The sequence below is a fragment of the Homarus americanus genome, unplaced genomic scaffold, assembly GCF_018991925.1.
Source record: "Homarus americanus isolate GMGI-L3 unplaced genomic scaffold, GMGI_Hamer_2.0 scaffold23939, whole genome shotgun sequence".
NCBI lineage: Eukaryota > Metazoa > Arthropoda > Malacostraca > Decapoda > Nephropidae > Homarus > Homarus americanus.
Genome location: NW_024755797.1, coordinates 835,016 through 850,522, shown reverse-complemented (window position 1 = coordinate 850,522; position 15,507 = coordinate 835,016). Strand labels below are relative to the sequence as shown.

General features: G+C 43.4%; 1 protein-coding gene across 1 annotated transcript; it reads right to left on the bottom strand.

The window, feature by feature from the left end:
- Window positions 1-5,737: 5,737 nt before the first annotated feature.
- LOC121856667 (fibroin heavy chain-like) lies at window positions 5,738-13,711 on the bottom strand. The gene is made up of 9 exons (XM_042352333.1): window positions 13,599-13,711; window positions 12,821-13,001; window positions 12,430-12,603; window positions 11,425-11,607; window positions 11,120-11,308; window positions 8,474-10,620; window positions 8,305-8,367; window positions 7,730-8,248; window positions 5,738-7,228 (listed from the first exon to the last, which is right to left on the bottom strand). Coding segments are annotated over exons 1-9 (3,636 nt in total). The 5' UTR covers window positions 13,600-13,711; the 3' UTR covers window positions 5,738-7,049.
- Window positions 13,712-15,507: the final 1,796 nt, after the last annotated feature.

Here is a 15,507-nt window from a genome sequence, read left to right as displayed (position 1 = left end):
ACAGGATGAAGGAGGAGAGTTGATCGGGATAGATTAGGTTAGGTTAGGTTAGGAAATAAAACCCAATGAGAAGATAAAAATACCTGTGAGTGAGAGAGAGAGAGAGAGAGAGAGAGAGAGAGAGAGAGAGAGAGAGGCCACCTTTTTTTTTGTATGGAGAATTTTTTGAGAATTTTTTTAAAGTCATTATTGATAAAAATTTGGAGTATTCTGTCTATCTGTCCTGTGTCCAGTGAGCCGTCTAGCCCATTCTATCCACGAGGAGTAGGAGGAGGAGGAAGAGGAAGAGGGATTGTGCCTTGTCTGTTATGTATCACCATTCTTATGGGACAACAGATACTATTCTTTATAAAATCTCTATACGGACATTCTTCTCTATAGACACATCTCGAAACAGACTCTACTCCACACAGTCACTCCTCCACTCTCCTCCAACACTCCTCCACACACACTACTCCACACTCCTCCACACACACACTACTCCACACTCCTCCACACACACACTACTCCACACTCCTCCACACACACACTACTCCACACAGTCACTCCTCCACTCTCCTCCAACACACACTCTCTTCCACACTCCTCCACACACACACTACTCCACACAGTCACCCTCCACCTCCTCCAACACACACTCTCTTCCACTCTCCTCCACACCCACACACACTACTCCACACTCTCCACACACACACCACTCCAAACAGTCACTCCTCCACTCTCCTCCAACACACACTCTCTTCCACACTCCTCCACACACACACTACTCCACACAGTCACTCCTCCACTCTCCTCCAACACACACTCTCTTCCACTCTCCTCCACACTCCTCCACACACACACTACTCCACACAGTCACACTCTCCTCCACACACACACTCCTCCACACTCCTCCACAGACACACTACTCACACACACACACTCCTCCACACTCACACACACTCCTCCACACACACTACTCCACACTCCTCCACACATATGTTCCTCTCAGTCTAATGTTTCCTTTGCTGTATATATTTATCTAACACCGAACATTGTGGGACGGAGACAAAACCCTCCCCAACAGGATCTAAGAGAGGCGACGCGGATCACTATTTAGGATGTGTCTAAATCCCCGAGAGAGAGAGACCTAACTGTGTGTGTGTGTGTGTGTGCGTGTGTGTGTGTGTGTGTGTGTGTGCGTGTATTTGTGCCCCTTTGCGCGAGTATAATTATAATAATAATAATTATAATTAACGGTTTATTGAAAGAGCATGGTAGCCGGAAGGTTGAATATACAGTTACATAATTAGGGAATGGGTCACTTGATTGACAAATAATATAAAAGTAACATAAGTGATACAAATATGATATATCATAACTAGGTGGGGAGAAGGTCATACTACAGGGCATTTCAACATAGTGACAGTGTAAAAGGGTAAGACTGGGCTGTTCTTATCAGTACGTGCTCGTATGTGTGTATGTTTGTATTTGACTGTTAAATACATCTGTACACGTGTGTCTGTGTCAGTGCGAATTCTTGATATCGACGACTTAAACTAAAATAAAATAATTTAAGTTGCGGCCGATAAACACATGCAGACGTGTTGGTCCGTGTTAGGTCACATCCTGGTGTTGGCGGCCCTCCTCCCTCACCACAACACCCACCACCTCCCTCACCACAACCACCACCACCTCCCTCACCACAACCACTATTACCTCCTCTTTCACCACAACTACCACCATCTCCTTTATCACAACTACCACCACCTTCACCAGAGCCACCACCTTCTCCCTCACCATAACCACCACCGCCACCATCTCCTACCTCACCACAACCACTATCTCCTTTCACACCACAACCACCACCACATCCCTCACTACAACCATCACCACAACCACCACCACCTTCACCATACCCATCATCACTCCCCACCACCAACACCACCACCTCCTCCTCCCTCACCACAACCACTAACACCACCACCTCTCCTCTTACCATAACCACTACTAACACCTCCGCCTCCCTCACAACAACTACCACCAACTCCTTCACCACAACCACCACCAAATTGTCAAAGTCATCAACAGAATCAGAATCAAAATCCTTATATTTTGATGTGAGATGGATGATTCTAGTTTGTCAATGCTCTTTGTGTTGGGCTGAGAAAGATCTTTTAAATATGCAAAATCAACTGTCAGTTCTCTATAAGTTTCTTTACGTTGTGCAAGAGATGTCTGCAACTTATAAATAATGACTGTTAAGGTTTTCACTCTGAAAATCTGACTGGGAGTCTGTAAATGTTTCACCTGGTGATGTACCTTCATCAAAGCGCCTCTTTCTTTGCCTTTGGCGTTTCTGTTCATTTTGATAATAGTGTTTTCTGCATGACATTGTTTGAGGGCCCCCGGCCTCGACTACGAAGTAATTAGGTGTCTTGAGCAGTTCTGTGAATGACGCCAAAATGATTTAAATATGCGGAGTAAATTGAAATAAGCTTTTACATGATCATTCATATAAGAGAATAGTAGTCTCTTTCTTTCTCTGGTATATCGGTTTGAAATCACAATCTGGTATACAAAGACTAAAATCACATTAACACTTTTATGTATCTCGCATTTTTTCTAATTATATTTAATTCGAAATTAATGTTATACCGAAAATTAGAAAATAAAACAAATAAAACGTCCAACTTTGGTAATAAAAATATCTCTTGGCGTCTCCTCGTTAGTGGCTTGAAGCAAAGACAATGTTAATTGCGTTTACCAGAACTTGACATTTCGAGTTTCCAGGTGAGTGAAGGAGGCGGTAAACCCGTAGTGAAGAAACATGTTACACCACCATGTTTACAGTGAGTCGCGCAGGGCACACACAATAAGGCATTTGGTCATGGTACTTTAGGAAGGCACGCTTGATTATCCACACACACACACACACACACACACACACACACACACACACACACACAGCACAGCCCTCTGACCTAAGTCACCTACAGAAGACGCTCCCCCTCCACCTGACTTTTGACTTTCCCTATGGACATTTCTGTCAAGCCAGGCGGACCTTGCTGGGTTTTCCCTGCCTCTCCTCTATTCCTTCTTCTCCTCTGCCTTTACTATCTCCTCTAATTATTGGTGCAGTTCCTTTCATCTTCCTCTCTTCCTATGCCAATATCTCTCCTGTCCGTCCGGTGGATTTCCTCTTCTTCGTCGTCTTCTCCACATTCCTTTCTTCTCATCCTCTTCTTTTTCATTGTCCCTAAATCATCTTAATTCTCTCTTTTTTTGTGATTTTTTTTGTTCTTCCTTCATTTATTGTTCTTCTTCTCATTCATCTTCCCTTCTATTCTCCTGTATATTCTGCTCCCACTTATCTCCCTCCTTCCTCTTCCTCCTTCACCTTCTTTTCCTCTAATTCCTCGTCCTCCTCATCCCCAAGTGGGTATTGTTTTCTTCTTCCTTTCCCTTTCCTTATCCATTTCATCTTCTCGTCAACCTCTCCCTCTTCTTTTTCAGCTCCGTTCCCTCCCCCTCCTCTTCCTCCTCCTCCCTCTTCACCCCCTCCTCCTCCCCCCTTTCCGTGGGCGTTGTACGTTTTATCCCTTGACCCTCCCTCCGATTTCCTCAGCCTTAGCCTTAACCCCATCCCTTCAACCCCCCCCCCCTCTTTATACCTTTCCCGTCGTGGATCGTGACACACACGCCCCCCACGCCACCAGTGCACAGTTAAGAGGGCATGGGGGAGGGGTCGTGGGAAACCTCCTCGTGACTGGTCTGGGGAATCTTCCTTCTTCTTCAGGATGTTCCTTGTGTGTCACCAGTTGAAGTAACTGACTATATTCTATTTTTTTGCGAGATTAGTTTTCATTTGTGAGGTTTTCTTCGTCCTGTGGTGAATTAATCAAAGTTTAAAGGCAAAAATTTTCTTTATTTTCCCCTTTTCTTTTTTCTTTACTTCTTTTTCTTCTTCTTTTTCTTTTTCTAATGAAATAAAGTACGGGATTTATTGGGTAATTTCCTTTTTCTCTGTTTTCAAATATTATTCTCTTCCTACACTTGACTTCATGAAGAAAATATTACGAAGAATTTTCTCATTCTGCCTTTGGGATCGTCTTCACTCGTTATAATGGAGTGCTGAGGAGACAAACGTGAATCAAGAGTTTTAGCGTTAATGCTGTTGGAAAGATTTATTTATGGTGGTTACGTTTCTAGTCAATATGTATCAACTTATTACACGTGACAACCTTACACACACACACACACACATGCACACACACACACACACACACACACACACACACACACACACACACACACACACACACACACACACACACACACACACACACACACACACACACACACACTCAAACATACATCTCCCGTCACACGATTATTATTCACGTATTCACCTTCACACATTATCGTCAGTCATCAACTTTTATCAACCAATCAAACAAACTCAATTTAGAGGCCCTCCGTCACACACTTAACGCTACAAGGTCGTGTTGAGTCCATCGGTCACACACTTAACGCTACAAGGTCGAGTTGAGTCCATCCGTCACAAACTTAACGCTACAAGGTCGTGTTGAGTCCATCCGTCACACACTTAACGCTACAAGGTCGTGTTGAGTTCATCCGTCACACACTTAACGCTGGTCGTGTTGAGTCCATCCGTCACACTTAACGCTACAAGGTCGTGTTGAGTCCATCCGTCACACACTTAACGCTACAAGGTCGTGTTGAGTCCATCCGTCACACACTTAACGCTACAAGGTCGTGTTGAGTCCATCCGTCACACACTTAACGCTACAAGGTCGTGTTGAGTCCATCCGTCACACACTTAACGCTACAAGGTCGTGTTGAGTCCATCCGTCACACACTTAACGCTACAAGGTCGTGTTGAGGCCCTCCGTCACACACTTAACGCTACAAGGTCGTGTTGAGTCCATCCGTCACACACTTAACGCTACAAGGTCGTGTTGAGTCCATCCGTCACACACTTAACGCTACAAGATCGTGTTGAGGCCCTCCGTCACACACTTAACGCTACAAGGTCGTGTTGAGTCCATCCGTCACACACTTAACGCTACAAGGTCGTGTTGAGTCCATCCGTCACACACTTAACGCTACAAGGTCGTGTTGAGGCCCTCCGTGTTTTTCCTGTCTAGGGTTTAATCCACCTGATAAACTTATAGATGGACAGATAGACAGACAGATAGATGGACAGATAGATAGAATAAGATATTATGCGTCTCATAAGAAATCAACCAATCGTTATTATCTTGGGAAATATATATATGAAAATACTTTATTATTGAGGAATTAATAGAGGAAGAATTTTATATATTTTATTAAGAAAACGCCACCTGAAGCCAAGGGGGGACAGCTGACGGTAAATTTCCATTCTTTGGACGGAAAATTTGACGGGGCTGAGAGCTTTCTTCCCCTGTATGAATCAATTTACATCTTTTTCTTTATGGGTAACTATGTAGTGTTCATAGTAAAGATTATTCATGGCTTCATTTGTTCAATTATTCATTATTTTCCACAGCTATTGAAAAACTGGATGTATTAAATTGGTCATTTTCAATCGACTGCGAAAAGTAATGGTGTAGAGTTATTCAATATTTTAGTATTGATGATCTAGTCTGGCTTATACAGTATATTCATGCATGAAGTATAACACCGTACCAGAGTATACCAGGAAAACACAGCATATCACAGTATATCATGAGAAGAAATAAGAAGGACAATGTATTAATGCAATTTTATTCACCTCAAAATAATTCAAACTTCACCACATAGAGACAGCTTATTGAGGCATGACTCTCACTCTTAAATCATATACATTACTTTGACACCATCACATAAATGTACTCATTCCTCTAACTGTAAAATATTTTGTTTCTTTCTGTAATCATTCCAAGGTAAAAGAGAGCTTAAACGACCTATGAGGAATATGAACGAGTGTTTCTTTTGGATGCGGCTATGTGATACTGATATAGTAGCTAAGGGTTGAAGATGTGATACGAGACTGTTTTGGACCTTGTGTGTGTGTGTGTGTGTGTGTGTGTGTGTGTGTGTGTGTGTGTGTATATTCATGATATGTTTATGGACTCAAAAATCAGTGCCATGACAACTCTGAACACCTGTACTGGTCATAGATATAAGTTTGTGTTTATATTAAGGTTCAGTTCACTGCTTTAAAGTCAGTGTGATGCTGATTTTGGTAGACCATAAACACACTTCAAATGTCTTTGTACACACACACACACACACACACACACACACACACACACACACACACACACACACACACACACACACACACACACACACACGCACGCACACACACACACACACACACACACGCACGCACACACACACACATTATATTCAAAACAAAATCGATCCACCTTTGAGGCTCAGAAATGCAGAGGTTCTTCGCAGAATACATATGATATTACAACATAACAAACCCGGTAGATGAGGACAAATAGTAGTCATAACTCTTTTAAATGTTTCAGTAGTGTTATCTTGATCTCTTGGAGTAGTGTGAGGGATAGATCCACTCTAATAATATACTAACAGTTGGTATTTTATGCATGTTGCTGAATTTGATAAAAGCTGTTTACAACTTTTCTTCCATTGGTTTATACTCGTATTTATCTTATGAATTACCTCCATCCACAACCGCATTACTTGCTGATGGAGGCAGTTGAATGGGTTATTCAGTAAATATAAGTATGGACACTTTCTAAATAGTTGCCTTTACATTCATCAAAGTATTTATTAAACAAATTCCGAAAGCTTCAGTTTTTGGAAAGGACTTCATCATCATAAGTTGTTCAAGTGATCATCATCAGGACTCGTTGGTTACGGCCACACAGTGAGTTTCAGCACCAGACGACGCTACGGCAGCTTTCTTTCCCACGATCATGACGCGTCGCCACTACCAATATGCGCAGAAGACACGACCAATACGATAGTTTTCCAGTCTGGTCGCCGTCTCTACAAAGCCTCGCCACACCCACCAAGATGCGTCGTCTCTACCATTATGAATATTATTACCATCCTGGACTCTTTTTGAGGGCCGGTTTGCAGACGAAGTGTGAGGTTTCCCCATTCCAGAGGCAGGTGTCGAAACAACATTTCTGGTCCTGGGGGCAGGAGTCGTCGTTGTAGCACGTGGGAGGTTTCTTGCCCGAGCACTTCTTTGTCAGGTTGGGGCAAAAGCCGGCGTGTACTGTTCGTACGGGAGAGAAACATATACAGTAGTTAAAGATGACGTTATGTGGAGTAAAATGTTTAAAAGGATGTGTTAGTGATGGATGTTTGTAGGAAAGGTGGTGAAGAGGTGGAAAAGTTAAGAAAGGATATACTTAAGTAGACTTTGCAGATTTGAAATTTAACCTAGAAAAAAAATATTGATAGAAAGGTTCCACATGGATAATTTCGGTTAAACCGATAATCCATTTGTGAGAAAAGATATCTCATACATACACCCAGAGGTGAAGTAAGGAAATGCTTGTGAAAAAGGAAGAATCATATGAATTTCTTAAGTGTTCGAAACGGTGAAACGTTTCAGGAATTTTAAGGTTTGAAAATTTTGCGTGAATAGATACAAAAATGGATAACTTCAATATTATGGATAATATCACAGTTATGGTTTGTTTTATCACCATTATCATACATCCTCTAATTGCTTTCATAAATTACATTTCATGTTACCTGTAGTTTAACTCACCTGGGCCTCTAGAGGCGAAGGAGCCGGAAGACGCAAATGAAGAGGAATAGGACTGCGAACTGAATCCTGAAGACCCGGGGCTCGCCAACCCTCCAGAACCACTGTGGCTTCCTGGACCACTAGCACTGATCGCGCTGGTAACATGTGTAGATGCACCAGCACCAGTAGTAAATCCATGAGCTCCGAAGCCAGCACCTGAACCAGCGCCAGCACCTGCAGTAGATCCACGAGGTTTGCCATGAGCTCCAAAGCCAGCACCTGAACCAGCACCAGGAGTAAATGCATGAGCTCCGAAGCCAGCACCTGAACCAGCGCCAGCACCTGCAGTAGATCCACGAGGTTTGCCATGAGCTCCGAAGCCAGCACCCGAACCAGCACCAGTAGTAAATGCATGAGCTCCGAAGCCAGCACCTGAACCAGCGCCAGCACCTGCAGTAGATCCACGAGGTTTGCCATGAGCTCCGAAGCCAGCACCCGAACCAGCACCAGTAGTAAATGCATGAGCTCCGAAGCCAGCACCTGAACCAGCACCAGTAGTAGATCCAAGAGGTTGCCATGAGCTCCAAAGCCAGCACCTGAACCAGCACCAGCACCAGTAGTAGATCCACTAGGTCTGCCATGAGCTCCAAAGCCAGCACCTGAACCAGCACCAGCACCAGTAGTAGATTAGGTCTGCCACTAGCTCCAAAGCCAGCACCTCTGCCATAGAGCCACTAGGTCTGCCATGAGCTCCAAAGCCAGCACCTGAACCAGCACCAGCACCAGTAGTAGATCCACTAGGTCTGCCATGAGCTCCAAAGCCAGCACCTGAACCAGCACCAGCACCAGTAGTAGATCCACTAGGTCTGCCATGAGCTCCAAAGCCAGCACCTGATCCAGCACCAGCACCAGTAGTAGATCCACTAGGTTTGCCATGAGCTCTAAAGGCAGCAAATGAACTAGCACCAGAACCAGCACCAGCGCCAGCACCAGCAGTAGATCCATGAGCTCCGAAGCCAGTACCTGAACCAGCACCAGAACCAGCTCCAGAACCAGATCCTGCACCGAATTTGGAGCCTGGGCTTCCAGAAGTAGTTAGTGATCCCTTAGTAAGCGAAGAAAATCTGCTACTAGAGCCTCCGAAACTTGTTGTTCCAGAGAAAGGCGGTCCGAATCCAGTTCTGTCAGCACCAAACCCTGGTTTGTGGGCACTTGTGTGGGTCCCTGTTGTGAAACTGGTTCCGTGAGAACCTTGTTGCGACCCGGTTCCAGTAGGTGTTTCGAGATTTACTGTCGAAAACTTGCTTCCTGAGACTTTGCTATCTGAAGCTGCTCCTGGTGAAAATTTACTTCCAGGTCCGGAACCTGTATGAGATGTGGAAGAGGACCCTCCTCCAGATCCAGATGTGCGAGATGAAGATCCATAACTAGCTGAAGAAAATCCACTTCCAGGTCTTGTGGACCCACTTCCAGATGTAGTACCATGTGAACTAAATGAAGTTCCGCTTCCAGGTCTTTGACTACCAGGTTTAGAACCAGGAGCACTAAAAGAAGTTCCGCTTCCAGGTCCTTGACTACCAGGTCTAGAACTAGGTGAACTAAATGAAGCTCCACTTCCAGGTCTTTGACTACCAGGTCTAGAACTAGGTGAACTAAATGAAGTTCCGCTTCCAGGTCCGGAACCAGGTCCACTCAGTGAAGTTCCGCTTCCAGGTCTTTGACTACCTGGTCTAGAACTAGGTGAACTAAATGAAGTTCCGCTTCCAGGTCTTTGACTACCAGGTCTAGAACCAGGAGCACTAAAAGAAGTTCCACTTCCAGGTCTTCCAGTGCCAGAAATGGATCCATGCGAACCGAAGGAAGCTCCACTTCCAGGTCTTTGACTACCAGGTCTAGAACCAGGTGAACTAAATGAAGTTCCGCTTCCAGGTCCGGAACCAGGTGCACTCAGTGAAGTTCCACTTCCAGGTCTTTGACTACCAGGTCTAGAACCAGGTGAACTAAATGAAGTTCCGCTTCCAGGTCCGGAACCAGGTGCACTCAGTGAAGTTCCGCTTCCAGGTCTTTGACTACCAGGTCTAGAACTAGGAAGTGAACTAAATGAAGAAGCTCCACTTCCAGGTCTTTGACTACCAGGTCTAGAACCAGGTGCACTCAGTGAAGCTCCACTTCCAGGTCTTTGACTACCAGGTCTAGAACCAGGTGCACTCAGTGAAGCTCCACTTCCAGGTCTTTGACTACCAGGTCTAGAACCAGGTGCACTCAGTGAAGCTCCACTTCCAGGTCTTTGACTGCTAGCTGTAGAGCTGTGTGTACTAAATGAAGCTCCACTTCCAGGTCTTTGACTACCAGGTCCGGAACCAGGTGCACTCAGTGAAGTTCCACTTCCAGGTCTTTGACTACCAGATCCGGAACCAGGTGCACTCAGTGAAGTTCCACTTCCAGGTCTTTGACTACCAGGTCTAGAACCAGGTGCACTCAGTGAAGCTCCACTTCCAGGTCTTTGACTGCTAGCTGTAGAGCTGTGTGTACTAAATGAAGCTCCACTTCCAGGTGTTTGACTACCAGGTTTCGAAGCAGATGCACTCACAGAAGTTCCAGATCCGGCAGTAGATGAAAACCCATGTGTACCTGGTGAAGTTCCACTTCCAGATGCTCCAGTAGTATAAGGACGTCCAAAGGAAGGTCTCCCCGTTCCAGATCCACTGGTTCCTCCAAAGGATGGCTTCCTTCCAGTCCCAGATCCTCCTGTTCCGGTAGATGAGTACGCACTTCCTGAACCAGATGCTGATGTCGGACTATGAGCGCCTAATGAACTACTTCCAGGACCGGTACCGCCGCCCTGTGATGACGTGTAGGAACCAGAATGGAAGGCGCCACTGGAAGTTTGGCCCCTGCTTGCAGAACCGGATCTTCATGAAAAAACAAAGCTTAATGTAAATCAATGACCAGTGCTTGTTGTTTGTGCACAAAATTTATGGATCATGAGAATATTGTAAGATATCTCGATATTTACAGATGAGATCAAAATACCTTATTCCAAATAATATAATTAATCTAAGAATTGTTATAAATGGTTTTTTTTGGCGTAACACAAGAGCATCTTACTGTCAAGGTAGATACTATATTAACAAATTAAAGCTGCAGTTATCAATTCTGTGATAAATTATTTATCATGAAGGCTTGTGTCGGGAAGTGATTGTGCTTAACATTTATCAGTGAGATCATTCATATGTACAAAAACGTAGATAGGGATGACAAAAAGCCATACGCAGTGTGATGCTATGATCTGATTAATGTGAAGTATTTTCAGGCGATTCTTGAAGATGGTAATGGAAACCGTGTAAGAAATATATCATCATAGAGTCACCATCAAGTTATTAGGAACTGAGATAGCTGAAAAGGGCTTACCCAGCGAAGGATGAAAAGGATCCATCGACAGATGAGGTACCGGCGGATGCTCCACTCGTGGATGACCCGGCCCCATGACCAGTTCCAGGGCCACCCACCAATGGTGTCTTGCTGCTGTGAGTAAAAGAGGACTGGAAGGAGGAACCCTGAAGCCCGCTACCTGGCTGTCTTCCAGATGGTGAGCTGACCCTGAAAAAAAGAAGTTGTTTTACAATTAGTGCTCCAAAAAGCATTAAGAATACGTATGTAACATTTCATTTGGTATAAGTATCTTGGATAAGTTGAGAAATTTTCTGAGGGCTTACCCAGCGAAGGATGAAAAGGATCCATCGACAGATGAGGTACCGGCGGATGCTCCACTCGTAGATGACCCGGCCCCATGACCAGTTCCAGGGCCACCCACCAATGGGGTCTTGCTGCTGTGAGTAAAAGAGGACTGGAAGGAGGAACCCTGAAGCCCGCTACCTGGCTGTCTTCCAGATGGTGAGCTGACCATGAAAAAAAGAAGTTGCCTTACAATTAGTGCTCCAAAAAGCATTAAGAACACTTATGTAACATTTCATTTGGTATAAGTATCTTGGATAAGTTGAGAAATTTGCCTTGGGGGAGGGCAAAGTTGAAAAGTTTTGTTGGGTATGAAGGGAAAAAAAATGGTTTGTGAGGCACTTCGATATAAAAATTAAGATAGCGACTGCGAAGAACACTACTTTTCCCCTAACTACAGTAATAACCAAGTATGGGGAATGCTGTTGAAACACCCTCATAATGGGAGCAAATAGGTAAAAGGGAATCTTTTTTATCTTCAAGTGGTTATTTTGAGATTTGGGCAGAACGAAAGGCAATTCTTAAGACCAGAATGATCATATTTTGAGATAAGAATTAACGTCTAATTAAATCATGAATAGGTTTCTTAAAGGACTGCTGTTCCAACTTGAAGCCCAAGAAGCCCCTCGGAGCAATATAATTCGCACCAACAAAGAAGTAACACTGGTACGAGTGTCTTAGAATGTGTAGTTTCTGTGTAACACAGAATGTTAGTTATCGTTGAAAAATGAGGAAGCCAGGAAATGGAAAAAAAAAGACCAGTAGAGCGATAAGAATGTTTTTGTATATTTGATGATTGGTGAGTTTGTTTATTGTGAGGTGAATGATATATCAAAGAAGGTAGAAAGGGGTGGTAATAAAATCCTCGCGTAGTATGATACAATTACTGTCAATCTGAAGACTGTTTAAGTACAGTGGTATTACACACTGTATAAGAAGAGAGCGCCATTAGCTGTTATGAAACAAGAAAGTGACACAAGGTTTACCCGGCGAAGGCTGTGACAGTCCCGCTCACAGATGAGGCACCACCGCTGCGATCCCCACCAGCAGCCGACCCGGTACCATGACCACCCCCAGGAGAGGAACCACCACTAATGTGCGTCTGGAAGGAAGCCCCTTGAACTCCGCCTCCTGGCTTTGTTTTAGACGGTGAGCCGAACCTGAATAATGGAAGTCATCTTACTCAAAATTATGAAGAAAATTACCCTGAGACTAAAGTTTGCCTGGTCATTTTTTGTATGTGTTAAAAATTTGCCTTGAGTAAAAATATTTGCGGAAAAGCTCAAGTAATAAATGTCTTGAAAATTAATTGGATCACTGAGAAATTCTGAGGCATTCAGGATATCTTTTGAAGTAGGGAACGAGGTTAAGACTCACCCGGCGAAGGAGATATGCGTTCCTCCTGAAGGCAGAGGCGCCACGAAATAGCTGCCAACTGGTCCCTTGCTGCCCAAGGTTGGATCGTTACAGTCACAGTCTTCGTCCTTTGTAGTAAGATGGTCGAGCTTAGCGGCGTAACTCAGGCCCAACACCGCCGCCCACAACAACACCACACGCACTGCCGGGATAACAAAGCCTGAGTGTTCTCATAACAATAACTCTGAAGTTATGGTCTGTTGTTCCTTAACCCGAGAATATTTCCTATTACCTCGCTCCCCCCCACCCCCCCCACACACACAGGCTGTGAAGTCATTTTGACCTTTGACTTAAAGATGAGCATCTCCTTTTAATTTAATTTACCTCGGTCTAGATACTTATTACTGTACGAGTATACTTCATTTATTTTATATAGAAACATCCCTGAATCCCTGGTAAAACCGATATCTTCCTCGACCCCTGGCAACGCTGATATAACCATCTATCTCTGGTAACACTGTTTTGTCTACTTATTCCTTGGCAACGCAAATATATCCAGCTTATTCTTGGTATACCCATTTATGATGTAACTGTCTGTCTATCATAGCACAAATTTACTCATCTGTCTTTGGCAGCACTGATACAACTCTCGCAAGATACACAAACCCAACTCTCATAGCAACACTAATTTCCCACTACTATAACACCATACAAACGTAATTATCAAGTCACTCAACACTTTTAAGTAAGAGAAAAATCTCTACAGAACGGAACAGGAACGGCACAGTATCTGACTCACTGATTGCAAAACCTCCCAAAAATATTTATATATGTTTCACAAAACAAACTGCGCCTCTTGTTAGGTGAGGACTCCTGCGGCAACAAATCTGCCGAGGAAGTGTGAGGTTTGCCATGGATCTCCTCCTTTATATATACCCCAGGCCGTGTCCCTAACACCAGCAGCAGAGCCCGAGGACCCATCAAGGGGAAGGGGGGTGAGAGAGAGCGAGAGAGGCAGGTGGGAGGTGCTAAAACGTGGGTGTCATCTTCATCCAAAACTGGTTTCCTAACAAGGCTGTATTTTTTCTTGTTTCCTCCTTGAAGTTACGAGTTTCTCAGTATCTGTGTGTGTAAACCATCATGTAATTTCAGGACATCATAATCAAGAGGTTAGTTTTATTTGATATTTTCTATACGTGGTAATAGTATGGTGTAGTATACAGAGTTATAGTGATTTGCGAGTCGTGACCTCTGACCCGTCTCCGGTGACCTCAGATGTGACTGAGCATCCAGGCACTCACGACTCGCTTGGTGTTCCTTGTTATTTATGTGTAGGATGGCCAGGCTCAGAAACATGTAGTGTGGCGAAACCTGAATTTTAAGAGTCTGGGATTCGGATCTAAAGAGTTTACTCAGAAACTTCAAGCATAAGATACAGATTCAGTCAAATTTCATGTAGTGAGAGATTCGGTTTCTAAAACCTACATACAAACTTATACCCAAGTTCAGACTTCAATATAAAGTACAGGTGTCGATTCAGATCATATAGATTTTTTTTTAGAAACATCATAATAAACCCGTAAATATTAATCATAGGTACAGTAATTCCCATATGCTGACAAGTGTATGAGAGGGACTGTGCCTTAAACTAAATATGACGTAAATATACATAAAAAACATATAAAATTTCCTCGTTGTGTGTCCAGCAATACAGTTTTACGAGCCATAAAATTACTGCCATTACATTTGATGGCGGCCTGGCGTTCACACACACTGACAGTTGGTTGTTATTGTTATTATTTACGACGAATAAAAATGGTCGTGAGAGAATTTTGACGTATGTTTAGAGAATCTTGTGTGTGGGAAAACACTAAGAGCCCTGCTGTCTGAGCTTCAAGGTCACCTGTTGCAAATGAGGAATCTTTATTAACACTCTACCGCACTCACTAGTAAACTTTCTGTATTATGATTGCATGACCATGTACCCTACACTAAGGTCTTTGTAGTGTAAATACATAACCCTGCACTGTACCTTACAATAACCAACTCAGTAATGGGAATACTGAAATCTTCTGCAGTTAATATTAAAACCATACCCTACTATAAGCGCTCCCCTGTAACGTGACGAAGACTGGGAATTAGTAATAATGTTGCTGCAGTTACCACGAGCATCACTATTACTATTTAATGTTGCTGCTGTTACCACGACCATCACTATTACTATATAATGTTGCTGCTGTTACCACGACCATCACTATTACTATGACAAATAATCCCAAATTTTTTTTTTTACCACTGCTTCTATTATATGTTTACAGCTTCGAAAACAAAGATAATTTACTATATCTATCATTACTACTTCAACTATCTTCACTATTATGATTATATTATTACTTCGTTACGACAGGTTAGGTTAGGTTAGGTTAGGTTAGGTTAGGTTAGGTTAGGTTAGGTTAGGTTAGGTTAGGTTATCCTTGCTTGTACACCTGCACTGTTTATGTAGACTAGTCCAATGTGACCTTGTATGACGATTTTGTATAAGTAATATCTATCTATCTATCTATCCATCTATCTACCTATCTATATCTATCTATCTATCTATCTATCTATCTATCTATCTATCTATCTATCTATCTATCTATCTTCTGTCAGTATTCTCTTATAAGTAAAATTAAGGAGTTTAGATACCGTCAGTGAATAGTGTGGAC